The 14,478-nt window shown below is 33.4% G+C and overlaps 2 protein-coding genes across 2 annotated transcripts; one reads left to right on the top strand and one right to left on the bottom strand.

The window, feature by feature from the left end:
- Positions 1-2,577: 2,577 nt before the first annotated feature.
- On the top strand, positions 2,578-5,380 carry LOC147924868 (uncharacterized). Its single transcript, XM_087494419.1, has 6 exons — positions 2,578-3,280; positions 3,712-3,844; positions 3,946-4,233; positions 4,317-4,544; positions 4,632-5,016; positions 5,126-5,380. Exons 1-5 carry the CDS (start codon positions 2,742-2,744, stop codon positions 5,013-5,015), a joined length of 1,572 nt encoding a protein of 523 aa, XP_087350545.1. The 5' UTR covers positions 2,578-2,741; the 3' UTR covers position 5,016; positions 5,126-5,380.
- Positions 5,381-13,035: 7,655 nt separating this feature from the next.
- Positions 13,036-14,478, bottom strand: LOC147924867 (protein FAR1-RELATED SEQUENCE 5-like). Its single transcript, XM_087496995.1, has one exon. The coding sequence runs from the start codon at positions 14,455-14,457 to the stop codon at positions 13,036-13,038; it is 1,422 nt and encodes a 473-aa protein (XP_087353121.1). The 5' UTR covers positions 14,458-14,478.

The raw sequence follows: 14,478 nt of genomic DNA, 5'->3' as shown, positions 1-14,478 counted from the left end.
AATTAATTTCTAATAGTAATATGAAAATAACTTAACTTTAATTTAAGCAGATGATTTATTTTAAGAAATCTTGAAATAAATCAGATAATGTTTTTTAAAAAATATAAAGAAAGTTTGTGTAATTTCCATTAATTTTGTAGTAATTTTGTAAAAATTAAATAATCAAATGGAAAACATGGATATCCCGTTAGAAGCTTTCTCTCTTTTTTTTTTTTGATAATTAAATACAGATATTCTTTTCCCAATCTCTTATCCGCTGGACTAATATAAATATTTTTCAAACGAATAATAATTAAAAAAAAATTATTATATAACAAAAATTTACATTTGGTGGACACGGGATGTCCAAAATATACATGCCTATGTTTCTCATTTATAACTTATCTTTAACAATGAACCATATAATATATAATAAGAATAAAGAAGTCAATTAATTTTGTAATATTTTTATTATAACATATGATATAAATATACTATGAATTATATTTATATTTATGTTTGTTCTATACGGGAGTTTGAGAATGTATGTTTTTGATCGAAAATACAAATTGGTCCCATATTGAGAATGTTTTCTTTTATGCAACGAAATTTGAGAACGGGTGTAGGACATGATGGAACATGATAAAACGGAAAGAAAATTACGTCCATCCCTAAATATTTGTATTTGTCTCAAACGGGTTTTCATCATTGTTGGCGGTTATATATTTGATTTGATAGTTCACTAATTTAATAGAATCTAACCAATCATTTATCTGATTTAGTTTGTTATCAGTCAACCATTATGTTGTTCCGAATTTTAAAATATTGGTGAACCCATTATTATTTTAAATTTTCAAACATTAATAAACTAAACCAAAAAAATCAAACTAAAATCTCAATTAGTATGAGTTTGATTATGACTACTAAAATAAATTAGTTTATAAACATAACCCCGCACATATGTGCGGATCCGAACCTAGTAAAGATTATGGCGTGCAACCAAAAATAAAAATTATAACATTTTATTTCGAAAATTTATTTATAGGCCCATATTAATAAATTATGGTGTCGTTTGTTTTTTCCCGTTAATTAAATCGTCTTCTTGAGAATTTCACACCAAAAACTCTGTTTCTCTTTAAAGTTTTAACTTTTCTTTCCACCCTTTTGCAAGCTTTCCCTTAGTAGATTATACTTATTTATTCTTTAACTTTTATATTTTTAATTTAAATTCATAAATCTATACTAATAAAAAGTAGGAGCTATAAGCTCCTTAAGGCGTCCACATAGGATTTTAAACCACCAATAGGGATAAGACATGTCACTCATTAACATTTTTTAAAATCTCCAAAATTTTCAATATTAAGAATTATTTTAAATAACCTATAAGGATTTAACATGTTATTCATTAACATTTTTTAAATTTCCAGAATTTTAAGAAAAAGGAAAATTTTAAAACTTATAGAAATAAAAGAACTATCACTACAAGAAAACAGTCAATTAGCGACTACAAGTAGCGACTACATTTGTAGTCGCCAAAAATAACGACCAGATAGTGACCACTTTGCGACTATGTTGTGACTACAGTAATTTACTCGCCAAACAGTCACTGCTTTACGACCACATTAGATGGTCGTAATATAGTCGTCAATTTAGCGACTATTCTACGACTCATTCGGCGAGTCGTTAAACAGTCACCGCGTAGTCGCCAAATAGTCATAAAAGACAGTTAAAAAACGTGTTTTTTCTGTGGGGGCCAACTGATATTGAGTAGTCGCCTATTAGTGGCATAGATGTAGTCTTTAAAAACAAATTGCATCCATTTGTCATCTCATGCCAACACAATTGTCTTTCCTTCCCCAAAAAAAAATGTAGATCAAAAAAAAAATTTGACTTTATAAAAACTTTTATTTTCTCCAAAAAAATATATATATAGTTCTTAAAAAAAACACAATATATATATATATATATATATATAATGGCAGGAAATTTTTCATTAGAATTCGAATTAGTGGGGTTGGACCAATTCTCGTTTGGAAGTAGCCAAGATACAGTTCAGAATAATGGCGGTAAGTTTTTCTGTCCATGTAGTGTTTGCAAGAACAATAGATGTCTCTCGGGTAGAAGAGTTATGATGCATCCGTTCGATGCATTTTTTAAGAAGCCTATCATTTTTTTACTTTTATTCACAAACAATATTTGCATAGGATTTGTACTTATGAATATGCTCTATTTAAAGCATCTATATTGGTTATATATAGAATCTTTTCCTTATTTATTTTTTTGTTTCAATATTCATTAAGGATTAATAAATACTAAAATAATTTATGTGAAGATTTATTATTATAATTAAGATAGAAATTATATATAGAATAATATATTATAAACTCTAATCTTAAACTTATAAATTAATTCTTAATCTTAGAAATTATTGAATTTAGAAATTATTGAACTTAGAAATTATTAAATTTAGTTATATATAGAATTATTGAACTTAGAAATTTTTTTTGTTTAAGGTCATTGCATTAATTTAGGCCCAAATCTAGGTTAATTACCCAATTTAGGCCCAAATCCATTAACATTCCGTTAAAAAAAAAACCCTAATCTTCTTATCTCTTCTCATTCGAGACAAGGGTTCCTCGAGACAAACCCTAAAGCCGCAATCGACAGTCTCTCTTCACACTCTCTCTTCTCAATCTCTCTTCTCAATCGACACTCTCTCTTCTCAATCTCTCTTCTCAGTCTCTTGTCTCAATCATCACACGATGCCTGCTCGAGGAAGAAAGAGAAAACTCGATCGTAATCATTCTCAGATTCCCGGAGGGTCAAGACTACGACATACTAATCTACCCAGTCAGTACGACTTCACGCCGGCAGTCCAAGCTCCTCGTACGCAGCAGACACCTGATGAAGTCCCCATTTTGCCACGACATTCAACGGAATCCCAGATCCGGGACTATCCTCCGCCTCAACAACTATTTCAGGGCTCCGTTACTCGCCAACCTCCACCTCAAGTACGCCGGTCTCCTTCAGTAGAAGTTAACTACAATCCAGCGACTCATGCAACTCTTCAAGATGACTCTCCGCCTTCTCCAGCTCAACGCTCTCAGGCTCGTAGTCATCAGACTCGTAGTCATCCATCGCATCCATCGTCCCAGGGCAACAACTTCGAAGAAGAAACTTCTACGGTGTTGCCGGAGCTCCAGGAGGACGTGGTTCGGGCTCTAAATGCCCTGCTTGTGGTGCCAGGTCGGGATAAGTTCACCACGGTCCTCTCTCCCACACCCTTACCGAACACCCAATGGTATGATTTTTCTTTTTTTTTTGTTATTTTTGTAATGGTGTTTTGTGAATGTTAGAAGAGAAATCTGTAGGTCAATGTTTATTTCGTTTATTATGATTTCGTTTGGTTTATTGTGTCTTTAGGATTGTGTCTTTAGATTCATGTTTATTTCGTTTGGTTTATGTTTATTTCGTTTGGTTTATTGTGTCTTTAGGATTGTGATTATGATAACGAGAGTAAGTTTATTATGATTTCGTTTGGTTTATTGTGTCTTTAGGATTGTGTCTTTAGATTCATGTTTGTGTATTCATTGCTTGTGTATTATGATATATTGCTTGTGTATTGAGATTCATGTTTATGTTTACTGGTTGAAGTATTGTTTATGTTTACTGGTTGAAGTATTGTTTCTTTTGACTCATTAACTGATGCCTCTTGTATTGTTTCTTTTCGAGGTTTACTCGTGACAAAGGGTCAAAACTTGTTCGGAAGATTACTAAAATTCTTCTAAACAAATTCGAAGGTCCCTTCTACAGCTGGACATGTGTGCCGCGGGACAAACAAGAGAGATACTTCATTGAGTTCGCGGTAAGGATATATGTCACATGTCTTCTTTTCACTTACAATAAGCCTTATGTCACATAGCTTTACATGTCTTCTTTTCACTAACAATAGCTCCTTTTTTCTAGAAAACCCACACCTGGGATCCTTTGATAACCGGAACTGTTCAAGCTTATTTTGAGAAAATCTGTCAAAAGCGGATCAAAGACATGGTTAGCAATGTGAGGACTAGTCGAGTTCAACCAACCTGGATTGGAGACACTCTCTGGAGCACGATGGAGGATTACTGGGACACTGAAGAAGCACAACAAAAGAGTAAAACCTACTCTCAGGCCCGTATGTCTGACCGTAACGGCCTAGGTCCTCATGTCCACCTCTCAGGGCCAAAGTCTTATCAACAGCTTCAAGACGAAATGGTTAAGTGTTATTTACTCTGTTATTTAACTGTTATTCTTACTTAACTGTTATTTTTTTAAGTTAATCTCTTATAACATTGCAGGTTGAGGAATTGGGAAGAGAAGTCCGACTTGGTGAGGTTTTCATCAAGGCACATACAAAGCCTGATGGTACATATGTTGATCGGAAGGCAGAAAAGATTGCAGGGACATATGAGAAGACTGTTCAAGAGAGGTTGTCTCAGCTCGAGGCAGAGTCTTTTGCTGTGTCAGATGGAGAATCACGGCCACGGGACCTCACAACAGAAGAATATACAGAAATTTTCCTGGAGGTAACTTTTTTAAAAAACCAATACACATTTATAGTCTTGGAGTTTAATTTGTCATCTTCTAACCTCCACTTTTCTCTTATTTTCAAGTCCACTGAGAAGGATTCAAGAGGAACACCTTATGGAGTTGGAAGCCTCAAGGACTGCCTTGTCGATGGAACGCATAAGCAAGCATGTGGCTCAACTACCTTTGTGGCTCTCGAAGAACAGTTGAAGAAAGCTCAACGCATGATAGAAGAACAGGCTGCTCAACTGGAGCGGCTTGCTGCGCATGATGAAGAACAGGCTGCTCAACTGCAGCGGCGTGATGCAGAACTTGCTGCGCAATCCAAAGTTATTGCTGCCCAGAACGGCAAGATTGACCAATTCTCCATCGTGGAAGATTTTCTGAGGGAATGTGATCCGCGGTTTCAGAAGTTTGTTGCAAGCCATTCAGCTAAAGAGACAACTCCAACTCCATCAACATCTGCTTAAGGTACTCTTCACTTCTAGCTCATCTTATACAATCATCTGGGATCATTTCTTTTTCTTTGTACCTTCATTTTTTCAACTTGACAGAACCTTAAGGTATTGTGTTATAACAGGGATCAATTCCAGATTTGAGAAGGATACAAGCAGACGAAGCTAACTTGGGAAACGATTGGAAGAAGCTTTTCTTGTTGTTTTCTTGATCAATGTTTTTTCTTTTTGTTATCTTTTGAACTTGGGGTTGTAATGAATATGATGTTTCTTTCTTTTTGTTAATCTTTTGAACTTGGGTTGTAATGAATATGATGATACTTAAGATGTGTTTTGTTAAGATGTGTTTTGTTTATGTAATATTAATTGTAGTTATTTTTATAATTGTTCAAATATAAGAATTAGATGTAAATCCAATTAAAGAGAATTTGTAAAACAAAATTCAAATATAAAATTAAAGATAAATCAAAATAAATATTTATAATATAAATATAAATATTTATATGTAATATTATTTAAATACATAATTGTAAAGTAGTCGTAAAGTAGTCACTACATTTAGTGACTAATTTACGACTATACAAATAGTCTTAATGTAGTCGTAAACTAGTCACTAACTTAGTGACTACATTACGACTGATTTACGACTGATTTACGACTACAAAAGATTGTCGTAATGTAGTCGCCATTTGGCGACTAAAATTACGACTATAAATTTTAGCGACTCTCAGTTAGCGACTACAGGTTTTAGTCGCAATTTGGTCGTAACACTCCTTTTAGCGACTAAATAATGACTAATAGTGTAGTCGCTATTGGCTTGTTTTCTTGTAGTGTATGTACAACATCCCACATCGTCTAGAAATCTTTAAGACATTGGTTAAGATCAGTATAAATAAAGATTAATATGCTTCCAACAGCGAATGAGCAGGAAAGCTTGATTTATAACACGTCCAAGTTAAAAAGTTTTATTCGTTTGATCTGATTTTTTATTTGATCAAACTAAAACTTTAAAAAGTTTCAAAATAATATTGAAATATTGAAAATTTTTAAAAGTTTATATTATTATAATTATTGAAACTTTTTAAAGTTCTTAGCTTTTAAAAAGTTTTTTAAATAGTTTAAAATATTATAAATATTGAAACTTTTAAAAGGTTCAAATATTATATTTTGAAACCTTTTAAAACTTCAAAATCTTATGATCTTTAAATTTTAAAAATTTATTAGCTTATAAAAGGTTTCTAAAAAAATATAATTTATAAATTTTAAAAGTTTAAAATATGATAAATATTGAAACTTTTAAAAGGTTCAAATATTAAAAATATTTAAACTTCATAGAATGTTTGAAAATATTACAATTACTTAACTTCCATAGAATTTTAAAATATTATATCTATACTAATAAAAAGTTGAAGCTATAAACTCCTAAAGGTGTCCATAAAGGATTTAAAACAACCAATAAGAATTAGATATTTCACTAATTAACTTTTTTAGAAATATAGTAGTAATCTATATTATTAAGAATTTTTAGAAGAAAAAAATTAAATTTTATAGAAATAAAAGAAATATGATTTGATATTCTTGCAGTAAAAATTTTATTTTTAAGTCTAAGAAAGAATGATTGACGTCGCAAGATCTTGAGTTGATGTTATTTGAGTTTAAAGAAGAAGGATCGACGAAAAGCACAAATATTATTTTAACTATACATGTGTTCATATTACTTTCTCTGCGAGTAAGGATTTTGGTTTGAGAAGTTTCTATACATGTGGATCTTAAACCGAATAAGTATATGGATAAAATTATCAATAATTGGATGCATATGTTGACGATGCTGGACTTTATGAATTGCACAAATTTTATGAGAAAATAAAAGATTTTGGTCTTGGAGTTTGATGGGTTAACAAGTTGTATGGTAGTCTAAAAAAATGTTTTTCAGTGAAAGAATGTGAAAAAGTTGACGAGGAAGAAGAAGAAAAAGAAGAAAAAGAAGAAAAAGAAGAAGAGTATAACGAAGAACAGGATAAAAGTAACGATGAAAATTACCATAAAATTTGACAATGAAAATGACAAGAAAGAATGTGAAAAATAAGAAAACATTGAATAAAAAACACGAAAAATAGGTGGTAGCGATCAATTAAATATGAAAAACGAGATAAATTCAAGATTACAAAATTATTTCGTTTTTCCGGTGGTCAAATAAATGGTTTAGGATATATGAGGTCACCAGTTTGATTCGCCTTGCCTGGACGTCGAGTTAAATTCATAATTTATTTGATCTGATCTGAATGTATAACACAACTCATTTTTATAGTTTTAAAAATTATGTATCTGAAATTTAAATTTTTATTTAATACTAATATAATCTATTTTTATAAGATAATATTTTATTACTGTCATCAATCACATACTCCCTGCATTTCATAATATAAGATGTTTTAGAGAAGATTTTTATGTTACATAATATAAGATGTTTTCAAGTTTTTATGCTACTTTTAGATTAGTTTAATATATTTTATTATGCAGTTTTATTTATGATTGGTTGAACTTTTTTAAAGTGGTCATTTCTTATATTTTGAAACGGAGTGAGTATATATAATTTTCATCAAAATATATCGAATAAAGCCACGCTTAGCATGGGTTCAAAACCTAGTTATACTAAATAAAAGTAGGAGCTATAAGCTTCTAAGGCTGTCCACCTAAGCTTTAATACAACCAATAGGGATTCAACATGTCACTAATTAACATTTTTAGAAATTTGCAGAATTTTATATATTAAAAGTTTTTAATCACCAGTCAAAAGACATCTTAATATTTAACAGTTTTGAAATTATGTAAAATTTCTATATTAAAATATTTACAAATTAGTAAAATTTACGAATATTAATTGTGATAATGGTGATTCGTATCTTTCAAAAATATAAATTTTCTTCTTTCGTGTGTTGCTGAAAATTGTAAGAAAAGTAAAATCCTAAAACATGAACGCCTCTTATTTCTTAGAACTACTTAGTGTTTTATTCACAATAAGATTATACCTACCAATTGTTTCTTTTTTCTTCGTGCCAACTTTTTTAAAATATACATACTAATTTTATATTAAATCAGTGTTTAAGCATAACGTTGTTAACAATTTATCTTCAAATTAGTTTCGCTGAAGTTTTATGCAACTCGCCTCTCAAATCCAGAAGTGACGTTCTCCACACTTCTAGACCATCTTTGTGTAATACAATTGTATTAAGTGGACTGCTTCAAAATTTTATGTATTATATTTTTGTGTTCTAGGTGTCATGGAACAATATTGTGACCTTCTCCTTAATTACTTAGTTGATATGTGAAAAGTGCATATTGATATATTGTTATGATGTTTGTTTTAATATATAGAAGTTTATATATTTTAATTAATAAATATATATTTTGATTTACATTATAGTTTTCTGAATAATGTGTTTGAAATAAAATAGTTGCCTTAATAATAATTTAGAGACTAAAACTATTACTTTTGTCATGTGTTAAAAGTATATATTATCGAGTTTTCGTCTCAGAACTCCCTAAAACATTTCTGACAATCTCAAAAGTCCCTCTTTTTTTTGGCATTTGTTTTTGATTTTTTTTTAAATCGAGAATGTGTTGTTTTACACTATTGTCCATAGAAAACTTAGATATTTACAAAAAATACCTTGGTAGTATCCACCCAAAAAACTGAATCGGATCTAAGATCGGTTTTTTTTATAAAAAAAACTGTAAATTAAAACTGCTCTCTCTCTCGTCACTCTTCTCTTTCTTCGGGAAATTCGAATCGATTTGGGTAAAACTGTAGAACTAGGGTTTTCTCGTTTTCATTCAATCAACCAAAAATAGAGTAAGAAGATGGTGAAAACAAGGGGGGTCGTGTGAGGAGGAGTGAGCGTTTGAAAGAGAAGAAGATCTCAGAAGGAGATGGTGGTTCGAAAGCAAAATCCGATTCGCCGGAAGTAGGTGTGTCGGGTTTGAGTCCGGCGACAGTAGGAGGAGAGAGAGCTTTGAGTACGGTGGCGGAAGAAAGTGAAAGTCGAGTTTTGGAGGAACCCAATCCGGTGGTCGGAAGAGAAAATGCGAACGAAGTAGAGAAAGCAAAATCCGCTACTCTGGAATCAAGTAATGGAGAAGAAGATGATGAAGAAGGAGGAGATAACGAGAGATCTACTTCTGTGGAATCAAGCGATGGAGAAGAAGAAGGAAACGATGAAGGGGAAGAAGGAAACGATGAAGGGGAAGAAGAAAAAGATGAAGTGGAAGAAGAAAACGATGAAGGTGAAGAAGGGGTAGAAAAAGACGATGAAGGGGAAGAAGAAAACGATGAAGGAGAAGAAGGTGAAGAAGGGGAAGAAAAAGACGATGAAGGGGAAGAAGAAAACGATGAAGGAGAAGAATCGGAAGAAAAAGACGATGAAGGAGAAGAAGAAGAAGAAGAAGAAGATAAGGAGGGAAGTTCAAACTCGGTAGGTAACTCGAGAAGGAGTACAAGCGAAAGTGAGATGGAGCACGAGGAGGACAACGATGCAAGTGTAAGTACAACAAGTCTGTGTCATTCGTTCGGAATATGAAAACTCATTGGAATTTGAAATCGATCAAGTAGAACTGGTAGAACTGGTGCAACTATTGGGTGTAGAACTAGTAGAACTGGTGCAACTATTGGGTGTAGAACTAGTAGAACTGGTACAACTAGGTGGTGTAGAACTAGTAGAACTGGTACAACTAGTTGTTGTATAACTGGTATAACTCATGTAAAACTGATATTGTTGCAGGAATCGGAGGAGGAAACAGAAGCGATGCAACCTTTAGGAATGCACTTCAATTCTAGTCAGTACAACAAGAAAATCAAGCTATTGACAAGGTGTCATATTTTAGAAACTTTGGAAACGCTGGATAAATTAGAGCACTCACTGACTAGTTCTGAGAGGGATTGGTTTGAGAAACATCCACAATTCAAGCACATTTTCCACATGCCAAGGGAACCAAACCACAAGCTTATGGGAATGTGGTTGCTCTTACTTCGAACGGCTAAAATCGAAAAAAAGAAGGAAGCATGGTTTGTTGTGAATGGTGTTCCAATCCGGTATGGTCTGAGAGAACATGCTTTGATGTCTGGATTAGATTGTCGGTGCTATCCACTTGATTATAAGGAAGCCGGCGGTATCGAGTTTTGAAGGAAGTATTTTTTACGAAAAAAAAAGATTACACTTCAAGATGTGAGGGGAAAGCTAATGGTAATGCAACCCGATGGTACTCGTGATAGGTTGAAGATGGCGGTTCTCTACTTTTTAGGAAGCATCATTGTAGGTTATACAAAAGACTCGGGGAGAGATGCCATGGGTATCGATGATTTTGTTGTAAGAGCAGTGAATGATCTAGGTTTTTGTGTGTCTTTTCCTTGGGGGAGATTATCATTCGAGAACTTGCTTGAAGAGATTTCCCATACAATGTCGCATTTTAATGGGGTCGTGCATAAAGAGAATGTGATATGGCCTGTTCCAGGTTTCTGTATTCCATTGGAGGTTAGTTAGTTTAAAATTTGAAATTTTCTCATTTTTGATATTTCTTATAAGTGAAGCTGATTTGAGTTTTTTTTTTGTGTTGTATAGTTTTTACTATTTGAGGCAGTTCCAATTTTGGCGAACACTTACGTTGACCAAGTTCCTGAGGCGGATGCAAGTTGTCCTAGGATGTGCAGGAGGAAATTTAAGAATACCGGTCAGAAAGGTTTTCCTCTAAAGAATATAGGAAATACACTTGGTACAACAACGGTTAGTTATCCTAGCAATTGCCATTATTAATCATTTGAATAAATTGGTTTGTAATGTATCTAAAGTAGGTCGTTTACACAGGCAATTGCTAGTGTGATCCCTCATATGGATGAAGAAATTCCTCTTCTCGATTTAATCATGGAAGAAGCTGAGGAAGACGATACCCATGATGTCGTAGTTGACAGTTGGATGTGGCGCATTCGTAGAGGACTACCTGTACTTTTGGAGGAGATGTACACAGCCGATGTGGCTTCTCGTTTGGAACAAAACGATGCGAATGAGGAAATAGACGGCAATGAACAACCGAGAGAAGATACTATTGAGTTGGTGGATCTTCTAAGGACCATGAAGCAGGATATGAAAACCCAGTTCGATAACATTTTGGCGAAGATTGATGGGCTTGAAAAAAGGATCGAACCGTTGGAAGTATATGTGAAAGAGCAAGACAAACCAAAGGTAATCGTAATACTGTAGTAATACTTGATAATACTAGAAGGTGTTAACAAAATTTGGTTTCATGTCAGGCGCCTGTAGATGATGAGCAACCGAGTACTTCGCAAGAAGGAGGGAGAGGGACGAAGAGAAAAAGGTCTAAGAAGTAGTAAAACTATGTTATTTTCTTTGATTTGTCATCGTAGTACTAGTAAAACTATGTAAAACTTCGTTATTTTGTTGGATTTGCGATTGGTACTAGTATTACTAGTTAAACTATGTAAAACTATGTTATTTTCTTGGATTTTCTGTTCGTATTTATGGTAAAACTACGTAAAACTAAACAAAAACTAGAGAATTCATATAAGAAAAATATAGAACATGATTCAATTCAAGGAGGCATAATCCTAGAAGTCACATAGAACATCATGATTAAACAAGAGAAGTCACATGAAAGATAAGAAACTGATTCAACAAGAGAATTCAAGGAAAAGATAAGAAACAGAATCTGATTCAACAAGTTTTAAACCAACGTAGAATGAGATCGACTCAGATAATATCAATCGAAACACAACCTATCCAGGAGATCGAATCGAGTGGTAAGCAACGCCAACTCCTCCTTTAGTTTGGCAATCTCGTCACTCTTGTCCTTAAACTCCATCTGCAAATTATAGATATTAGTATGATGGGGTTCAAATTCCTTCAATCTCTCCCAGTGGTTATCAACATTTTTCCTTAAGGTTTGGGTTTCTTCTTCAATTGCATCAGCCCAATTTTTCCACCTTTGCAATCCATCATCCTGCAAAATATATCAACGAACAGACATCATACTCAGGTATCTCAATTGTATTTGATTAAATTTAATTTACCTTATACTTAACGCAAGTAAACCATCTCTTTTTCTCTGTTTCTGTTGGAGAGATCTCATTGACAATTCGTTTGCCACATGGGCAAATTCGAGGCATGCCAAAATCACCATCGGCTATGGCTTCTCGCCATGCTTCTAACTTCCTCGCCCTCTTATGATCAGCATAGTATTGGTCGGCCTCAAATTGTTCCATAGTTTGAGAAGGAGAGAAATAGATCTAGGATCTTCGACTTTGAAGATGAGAGAAGAGAAGACTCGGTGTACTTTAGGTTTCGAAGAAGAAAATGAATGAATGGCTGAGAATGAGCTGGAGTGAAGATAGATAAAAAATAAAACTTCATGCTGTGGTCAAAAAAGAAAGAAAAAACGAAATTCTGGCCACGTGTAAAAGATGTGTGCGTTCACACTGCGTGTTCACACACAGTTTTACCGAGTAATGCGGTTGCACTAAACTTGCAAATAGTTGTATTTTAGAGGTTTCTCAGTTTAATTAGTTTTACTAAACCTTAGCATTACTTTTTTTAGTTTTACAGTTGATTAAACTTAACTAACATACAATTACAAGCTTTTTGCAACTTCATAAGTTAAAACTTATAATTCTATAACTTTTTTCATGCTTACTTGGTAATTATTTACAAAGTGACATTAAAAGTGTAAGGAAACACTTGTTGAGATTCTTCAATAAATAAACTTAAAATTGGTATATTTTCGAAATTATTCATTTATAGTAGAAACCTATGTATAACATTTATACTATACAATATGTATTGATTTTAGGTAGTACCAATTTTATTATTTTACCAGTTTTATCTTAGTTCTGCCAGTTCTACTCTCTCATATACACATATTTTGAAAGAAGAAAATATTAATAGACTTCAAATTAAGTTTCAAATTAAGTTTCAAATTAAGTTTCAAATTAAGTTTCAAACCAAACACAATTGATACATGAAGAGGTGAATCAAACATGAACATTATCTCCAAATAACAACCATTGGAGTCCTTGTCTCCGGCGCCTTTTATTCTGCGTCCTAGGTCGAGTTTTTGGTCGTTTTTCCCCAGCAGATGCATACCTTTTTGTTTTCTTTCTTCCCCCTCTTATTTTCCGATTCGAAGGTATGATCTCCATATCTTGGACGTCATCTAGGACATCCCATCGAGACTTATCAGGTACTAAATAAATTGTCCTGCAATATGCAATTGCCCACAGCTCCGTCCAATAATACTTAGAACACAACTCATGTAACTCAAAATCCTTACCTCCATATTTTTGGAATGTAATGAAAGACGCCAATGCATGCACACAAGGATACTTTTGTATATCGAAAAACCTGCAACTGCAACTTCTCAATCGCAACTTCACCAAATAAGGCTTTCCGTCACTGTCAATGACATTGTATTCAAGCTCGAAACCATTTAGCTCTATCACCTTTAGTTTTTCAGCAGTTGCCCATAAATCATGTAAGTAGTTCTCCACTAAAGGCACCAATTTATTTGCGACTGATCCAGACACAACATCTTTCCGATGTTCATTAAACCATTCAGAGAATTTTTTAAGTATTGTATCAAGCATGGGTATCAAGGAGTACCTCCTTGCATCTTTGAATACACTGTTCAACGATTCAACACAGTTGTTTGTGTCTAGGTTGTATCTATCTCCTGGAAAAACACATCGTGCCCATCTTTCTTTCTGGGTAGATTCTTCAAGATACTTGGCAGCAGAAGGATATCTTGTCGTAAAAGATGCGTAAGCAATGTTGAACTCAGCCACTATGTAAAACCTACTACACTCCATGAATCTCCATGCAACAACGTCTTTGTTCACGTTACGAGCATAACCTTTCACATTTTGAGATAAATGCCATATACAAAAACCATGATGAGCCAGAGGATACACATTAGCTATAGCTTTTATGAGACTTGTATTTCTGTCAGTCATAAATACTATTTCAGAAGAATCCCCAACAACGGTTTTCAACATCTCCAAAAACCAATTCCAACTTGCATCATTCTCACCATCAAGAACACCAAACGCCAAGGGATAATGGTGACGGTTAGGATCTTGAGCCGACGCAAAAACAAGAACACCCTTATATCCGTTCTTTAGAAAAGTTGCATCCATAGTTATAACTTTCCTCATGACTTTAAATCCTTCAATGCTAGCTCCCAAAGCTATGAACAAGTACATGAATTTATTATTCTCATTGCAATGCACATATGATCTTGTACCATGATTAACCTTCTCTAACATGTGCAGATAACATCGCAGCATCTTGTAGCTTTCTTCTGGGCTACCTTTCAAATCAGTAACAGCTTGATTTTTCCCTCTCAACGCCGTGGAATATGATATATCAACACCTAATTTTGTCTTGACAAGATCCATGATAATTTTTGAAGGTGGAGT

This window comes from Camelina sativa, chromosome 17 (assembly GCF_030686135.1).
Source record: "Camelina sativa cultivar CO46 ecotype springtype chromosome 17, ASM3068613v1".
In the NCBI taxonomy this organism is placed as follows: Eukaryota; Viridiplantae; Streptophyta; class Magnoliopsida; order Brassicales; family Brassicaceae; genus Camelina; species Camelina sativa.
The sequence above is the reverse complement of the archived record's forward strand: the minus strand, read 5'-3'. Positions and strand labels throughout refer to the sequence as shown.

Coding starts and splice junctions, on each gene's coding strand:
- LOC147924868 (XM_087494419.1), top strand. CDS start 2,742: ATGCCTGCTCGAGGAAGAAAGAGAAAACTCGATCGTAATCATTCTCAG. Junction 3,845..3,945: donor GATACTTCATTGAGTTCGCG/GTAAGGATATAT, acceptor CCTTTTTTCTAG/AAAACCCACACCTGGGATCC. Junction 4,234..4,316: donor AACAGCTTCAAGACGAAATG/GTTAAGTGTTAT, acceptor ATAACATTGCAG/GTTGAGGAATTGGGAAGAGA.
- LOC147924867 (XM_087496995.1), bottom strand. CDS start 14,457: ATGGATCTTGTCAAGACAAAATTAGGTGTTGATATATCATATTCCACG.